The sequence below is a fragment of the Salvelinus sp. IW2-2015 genome, linkage group LG16, assembly GCF_002910315.2.
Source record: "Salvelinus sp. IW2-2015 linkage group LG16, ASM291031v2, whole genome shotgun sequence".
Classification (NCBI taxonomy): domain Eukaryota; kingdom Metazoa; phylum Chordata; class Actinopteri; order Salmoniformes; family Salmonidae; genus Salvelinus; species Salvelinus sp. IW2-2015.
Window position 1 is genome coordinate 21,149,349 of NC_036856.1, and position 7,749 is coordinate 21,157,097.

Here is a 7,749-nt window from a genome sequence, read left to right on the forward strand (position 1 = left end):
ACTATTTTTACACCCCAGGTAACGAGAGCCTTTTCCTTCACCAAAACACCCAAACGGGTGATCCAGAGAGCCTTCATGGCCAACAGCACCCCAGATGACAAGAGCCCTGGCCCTAGCTCTGAGAACATGAGACGTGTGGGCAGCAGTGCCACCCTATCTGTAAGTTCATCCATCCATCCCCACCCATCTACTTCCAAGTCCAGGCCTTGAACAAGGCTTGTCTAACCAAGTCAAGAGGCTAAAGGGGCATATTACAAGTCAAAAGGAGGCTAACGGCTATGGCAGAGGAAACATACGTAATTTACCATTTTGACATGGGCTGTCTAATTGCACCATGTACTTTGTTTCCCTCTGAAGATCCATTTGCAGTGCTCTCCAAAGCATGATGGTAAATGGGTTACACATTAGGAGTTTATGTCTAATGGTGAAATTGCTGTTCCTCCAGTGCAAGCCATTTTTTTATTTTGACAATGGCTGCAGTTTTCACATGCCTGTTTTGAACTTTTAGACATTTATTTTCTGTTCTTCTAACTGCGTCAGTGATGTCAGTCTTAATTTAAAAAAATCTTTGATTACCCTTTTTCTGAGCAAGGTTACCTTCTTGATATTTATCTTTCCTTTTACTAAAACGGTAAAGATTAATCATATAACACTAAATATTTGAAGAAAGTTACTGCTCTCCAACTTGGCTATTAAAAAGGGATTTTAAGTGCACCTTGGTGCAGTGGTGGGATAAGTAGTCTGTCCTGTGACTTCTCTGCCCCCCCCCCCCCCCCCCCACCCCCCCCTTTGTGACTGTGTAGATGGCTCGCTCTACCTCCACATTCAACCTCAGTGGTTCCATCAAGAACTCTGCTGCTGCCGTGGTGCAGCGCTCGAACTCCCTGGACAACGCCCCCTGTCCCCGCCTCCGCGTTCCCATCTGTATTCACACCCCCGATCCCATCCCTAGTCTACCCTGCCCCGAGGAGACCCCACCTAGACCCCAACCCACCCACACCAGGCCTCCTTACTCTACCAGCCCCCCTTCCTTGAGGATCCCGTCCAAAGGGTGGATTCCCCCTGGGGCTTGCAGGTACCTGCAGGTCCCCTACTCTGACCCCCGCAAGGCAGGCTGCCTGAGCCCCCGCAAAGAGACCCACCTATAGGCGGCTGACTGACCTCAGACTGATGTGAGCATCACTACGCTGGCTTTAACTCACTGGGATAGGTGCTTGGGTGGTGGCTGTCTCACTGACTAACTCCTAATTCCTGGACTGTGCTGGCACCAGGGCTCAAAATAAATACAAATATTGGTTGCACTGGTGCTCTTAACTTAGGTGCAACACAGGATTTTTGCATTGTAGATTAAGAAAACATCCATAATATATCTGCAGTAATAGTGGAATGATAGTGTTTCACAGTATTACTTACCGGCCAGTGTTGTGATTGGCTGTGATATTCGACTATTGATTTCTGCCGCTGGAGCAGCATCTGTTGTCAAAATGTGAAAGGTGTTCTGACTTTGGAGTCACCAGCTTCAAACGGCTGTAAAAAACAATATTTTATTGAAAATATATTTCACAGTGATTTAGGATGGTACAATGATTCCCTACACTATTCAGTGCTTGTTTTCTCACAAACTGAAATTGAGTTTAGTGTAGAATTTTAGCAACCAGGAAATGACAGAGCGATTTCCATTAGATAACGCAGCCAAAGTAGGTACAGCAATTTAGATGGTACAATGATTCCCTACACTATTCGGTGCTTGTTTTCTCACATACAGTGCATTCGGAAAGTATTCAGACCCCTTCACTTTTCCACATTTTGTTACGTTACAGCCTTATCCTAAAATGTATTCAATTGTTTTCCCTCAATCTACACACAATACTACATAATGACAAAGCAAAACTTTTTTATTTTTTTTATGCAAATGTATTGGATTTAAAACGGAAATATCATGGTTGCATAAGTATTCAGAGACTTTACTCAGCACTTTGTTAAAGCACCTTTGGCAGCGATTATAGCCTTGAGTCTTCTTGAGTATGACACTACAAGCTTGGCACACCTGTATTGGGGGAGTTTCTCCCATTCTCTGCAGATCATCTTAAGCTCTTTCAGGCTGGATGTTTAGGGTCTCTCCAGAGATTTTCGTTCGGGTTCAAGTCTGGGCTCTGGCTTGGCCACTCAAGGACATTCAGAGACTTGTCCCAAAGCCACTCATGCATTGTCTTGGCTGTGTGCTTAGTCGTTGTCTTGTTGGAAGGTGAACCTTCGCCCCAGTGAGGTCCTGAGCGCTCTGGAGCAGGTTTTCATCAACGATCTCTCTGTACTTTGCTCTGTTCATCTTTTCCTGGGTCCTGACTAGTRTCTCAGTCCCTGCAGCTAAAAAACATCCCCACAGCATGATGGGATGGTACCAGCTTTCCTCCAGATGTGAAGCTTGGCATTCAGGCCAAAGAATTCAATCTTGGTTTCATCAGACCAGAGCATCTTGTTTCTTATGGTCTGAGGGTCCTTTAGGTGCCTTTTGGCAAACTCCAAGCGGGCTGTCATGTGCCTTTTACTGAGGGGTGGCTTCTGTCTGGCCACTCTACCATAAAGGCCTGGTTAGTGGAGTTCTGCAAAGATGGTTGTCATTCTGGAAGGTTCTCCCATCTCCACAGAGGAACTCTGGAGCTCTGTCAGAGTGACCATCGGGTTCTTGGTCATCTCCCTGACCAATGCCCTTCTCCCACGATTGCTCAGTTTGGCCAGGTGCCCAGCTCTAGGAAAAGTCTTGGTGGTTCCAAACTTCTTCCATTTTAAGAAAGAAGGCCTCTGTGTTCTTGGACCTTCAATGCTGCAGGCATATTTTGGTACCCTTCCCCAGATCTGTGCCTCAACACAGTCCTTTATCAGAGCTCTACGGGCAAAACCTCTTTTTGTTTTGACCTTATAGGGTATTGTGTGTAGCTTGATGAGGAAAAAATGAATGTAATCAAGTTTAGAATAAGGCTGTAACGTAACAAAATGTGGAAAAGGTGAAGGGGTCTGAATTTTAGCAACTAGCAAATGACGGCGCGTCTGAATTTTTACAACAGATACTGCTCCGGCGGGAGAAATCAACAAGCAAATATCACAGCCGATCACAACACTGTGAGGTAAGTAATATATTATGGACATGATCTGAAAGTACAATGCAAAAAAAAACAAAAAAAAAAAACACTTTTGCACCATTAAAAAAAATACTAATAAATAGGTGCACCAAAATGAGAGCCTACATTGGGCCTAGTCTGAGTACCAGTCTCTTTAGCTTATTTTAGTCAATTCGCAAAACGACATTTAAGAAAAGTACCACATACCTAAATATTTATTTTCAACATTGCATTCTCACAACTTCTGTTGTAGGGCTTCCCTCATGCCCCTTTTCATGATGGTGCTAGCAGCCATGTGAGTGGGTGTTAGTTGGCTACCGACTGAAACATAAAGCTAGCCAAGACTAACAGACTATACAGCTACAAGTAGTGAGTGGCATTAAACTGACTATACTAAACAAATTAKATGTTTTACCTGTGATGAAATGTTTTCCACACATACAGTAGCTAGGTGTAGCTTACACCAAGACCCTTCTCCCACGATTGCTCAGTCACCACATTTCCTACCCTCCCATTTCGTGGGACCATTGGGAACCGTAGGTCGGGATTGAACAACACATCAGTTATTCCTCATGTTTTGTTATACAAACAAACTGTTGCTTAGCACCAGTATTTCAATGTGTTCTGTGGAGAGGAAAAGAGGTTATAGAGTATCAATATTTGCATAATCGTTTTGATTTGAGGATAGCTGTGAGGGTATCGAATCAGGGAGAACAGAAGATTTTATCCTGATCTCAATAATAGATGGCAGTAAATTGTAGATGGCAGAAAGGCCAGTCTCTTTGGCACATGACATGGAGTACAGGGAGTAAATTGTTAGCTAAAGAGACTGGTACCTAAGCTACATTGGACCTATATGCGTCTCGCTTACTTTTGAAGCACACCCCTTGAAGACATCACTTTTCCTTTCCTTCTGTGCCACCAAATGTTTGCATATACTGGTGAAGTTACCAGGTTGTTAGTAGGGCTGCACGATATGGGCAAAAACAATTGTTGCAATTTTTCAACCAAATATAGGGATTTGACATGCGATATAGATCAAAACACTTGGGTGAATTGTTGGAATCATAGAAATATAATTATTATTTGAATTCTATGGGTAGTGTTTGGCATGACATCAAATGAAAAAGCCAGGTATGGGTTTTAACAGGGTAGGAACCAAAGTGTTGGTCAGTGTTTCCCAGGGGACTATAATCACATTTGAATAGATATTACATTTAGACAAAGGTTTTAAAGTAGACATCTGATTCAGAACATGCCATTGTACAAACATGTTGATCTACACCAATACTGGTAGCAACCTGTATTAGAGCTAACGTTTGCTTTGCCCTAGCTAGTGCATTTTGCTAAATGGAATTTAGCTAACCAGCTAGCGATAAACATTAGAGATTAGCATTATTTTAGGCACATGCCAGCTTTCTTAGATTAACTTGTGTTTTGCAGAGCGCAAGATACACAAACTAGTAGTCTAATAGAGAGAACATGTAGATCCATATTTAGAAGCAGCCTCGGCAGCAGCATCGCTCTTGTTTTTTAAGAATATATTGAGTGCATAAATTGACAGCATGCTGAAAGAATAAACAGCTGTGGAGAAACTGCTGCCTGCTTGAGTGAGGGGGCGGGGCTTGTGTCTGGCCTGGGAACTGGAAGCAAGCAGCCGCTGGAGGGAGAGGACTGGCACTCAGAAGCTGCAGTTAAGCAAAGCCTAATAATCATAACAATTATCTAGGTTCGTTATTTTTTTGTTCAGCCGGTCTTCTTTGAGCAGTGTAGCGAAATATTGTTTGCGATTGGATTTTTTTTACCCGCAATGGTTCTCAAATAAAACTCCAGGTTGCACATGCAGCCTTTAGAGCCCTGGGTGGGACTCACTCTCCTGCTCTCTGTGGGCTGTTACTTATCTGCTGCACACCTCACTCACTCAGTTCCGCTAACATCCGCCTGAAGCACCGGGCAGACGCTCACTCAAGCTTTTACATAAACCCCCTCAATCAGTTTTGGAATAAGGAGGGATGTATTTTTACAGCAGTCACGGCAGTGGATGATTTGGTTATGATATATGTCCTCCAAAGCAGTAAATGTTGTGGTGACTTATTTAATCATTCTCCCACTAATTTAATCCAATAAAGCCAACATCTGTGTGCCGCATGATGCTTGAGTGTTTGGATGGAGGCTCCAGACCTTTTGGCAATCCATCACTGGGCATTTGTGAAACCCTGGCACTGGCTTCATGTCTGTCCTGTACGGTCTGGTCATCGCTTTTCCACTGCTATTGATCCCAGGTCCTCAAATTAAACCATAATGTCTCCTCAAATCTCATTAACATGACTAGGCCCTGTTGAAGTGAAATTTTGTGGTGGTGTTTATAGCAACAAGCACGCAATGAGGTGCTGGTGCATAAATTGGGTTGCTATTCAGGCTGGCCTTTCCTTTCACCTTGGTATTAGCCAGCAGCAGCCTTACTGAAGGAGTGTACATGACACGTACCTGTTTACACTCCTACCTTTAACACTCGTGTCTCCATAGGGAAGACTCTTAAGAAGAGTCAAATATGTATGCATTTTAACCAGACAGACCCTGTGCTTCCCCAGAAAACACCCTGCATTTATGCAGCACCTTTCATGTTCAAGTTGCTGCGGTAACATATAAGTACTCAAGGTTCCTTTTCAATATATCTGATTCATCCACAGTAATAAGCAGAGAGAGAACCACATCTTTACAACATGACAAAATGTTGTGAATGGTTTAAACGCTTGTTTTGCAAGTTGGGCAGAGAACAGTAATATTCTATTGGCGTTGCTCGATTAGTTCAATGCCAACATTTGGCTGGGAAGGCTGAATGTAAAAGTAATTAAATGAGACTGGTGCATATAAAACGACCTTGTATCCTTCACTAAGCACTTCCCACAAGATTGCTTCTGCGGCCCACATGACAATCCATCTTCGTGTCGAGGCTTTTAAACTGTCTTCCAGAAGTCCCAGCTTATACTTGTGATCAGAAAGCCTTCATATAGAAGAACTTAAGTAAACACTCAAGTAACTCATTGTCCTTAAACTAACACTCGAGGGGTCATTTCTGTTTTGGAACACAATCAATTTCCTAATTTAATCGATGTCCCTGTTCTGTTCCCTCCAGGCGATGCACTCTCCCTCCATGGTCAACCTGCCATCCATGTTTGAGAGGAAGTACCATACGTTCAGTCGCTCTACAACCCACCTGTTCTGATTGACTCAGAGGGGATAAACCCAGCACGCTGTTCTGCACCGTGCACCCCTCACTATAATTCAGTTAGATCACCTTTCTGCAATGGTACTGCTGATTGGCATGTTCTGTAAGTGTTTTAATTAACACAAGTTCAGGCAGATATTGTCCGACTTGGAAAATGAAGGATGTATACCCTTGTATTTAGTGTTTACTTGCAATGTTACAAGTTGACTTCGTGTGTTAGACATTTTAACATATGTAATAAACAGCCACATGTATAGAGAAGATATTCACTGACATTTTATATAGTTTTGTCGTAGAGGTATATAATTCACTGAATGATTAACCAATGAAACTATTTCTTTGTTTTATGGGAACAAGCCTGTTGGTTTCACTTACTATAGTTTCCAGCTTTTATAAAGCTCTTGAGATGTTTTTACTTTTTATACAAATGATCAGGAATAGTGGAACAAAAGCAAACAAGCTGTAAGTCTGTCTGTTTGCTGTAGTTTTTAGGTGATTATTTTGTTGTCAAGTGGTTGTTTTTGTTCAGAAGGGACTAGGAATGATACTGCAGTACATATTTATCCTCTATAATCATTTTATAAGTCTATAAAAAGTATCTTTCTCTCTTGCAATAATGTGTAAATGTGCCTCTATCCTGTTTGTCTGTCATTATCGGTACTGTATCATCTTCCAATGTATCTGTATCCAACGCACTTACACATGTACATGATCCAACTTTAAGCTTATTTCTAGTGGTTTATTCAGTTATAGGGTGTTGTTCACTACTTTTGTCAACAGATGAATTAAAAAATAAGCACCACCCCCCCATCCCCATTCATCTGTATTGAATAGTGGCTATTATTATACCGTCACTTATGGTTTAGAATTGAATTATTTTAATAAAATCCCTTGTATTGAATTATGTGTTTGGGATGTTTTTGGGGGGAGGTTTACATTAGTTTTAAACAAAAACGTGCATCTGGACTTCACCCATCTACCTATTCAGTTACTTTCTCATTCATTATGTCCTTGGTGTATTATCCTCCTTTAATACTTGGGGGAAGTGAAAATCTGAACCTTGTAGGCTGTGGAGTTCTGCAAAGAAATTACCAGGAAGCAATAAATGGCTGCCTGAAATGAAGTATTGATTTGGAAACTGTTAACTGGATGCCATTTGCTTGCCTTAAGCATCCTTTGACCACTCTTTTGACGTGTTCAGAATAGCCCACTCTAAAGTGAGACAAGGCAGCAATGTTCATTGTCTCAATTTGAGCAAGAAATGTACATTACTGGACAAAGCAAGCAGTCTATGAGCTATCATGTGTAAAGCAATAAATGTGATAACTTCCTTATTTGGCACTTTTTGCTACAGCTACTGGCCTATTAAGGTTCAGGTAACTCACTTGAAAGGTGTCTTTTTAA

General features: G+C 42.0%; 1 protein-coding gene across 1 annotated transcript in view; it reads left to right on the forward strand.

Annotated features, from left to right (window-relative positions):
- ect2 (epithelial cell transforming 2) overlaps positions 1 to 7,246 on the forward strand; it is a 29,302-nt gene extending 22,056 nt beyond the window's left edge. The window contains 3 exon segments of the mRNA XM_070447598.1: positions 19 to 159; positions 804 to 1,172; positions 6,253 to 7,246. Of these exon segments, the coding sequence (XP_070303699.1) occupies positions 19 to 159; positions 804 to 1,148 (486 nt within the window). The 3' untranslated portion in view covers positions 1,149 to 1,172; positions 6,253 to 7,246.
- Positions 7,247 to 7,749: the final 503 nt, after the last annotated feature.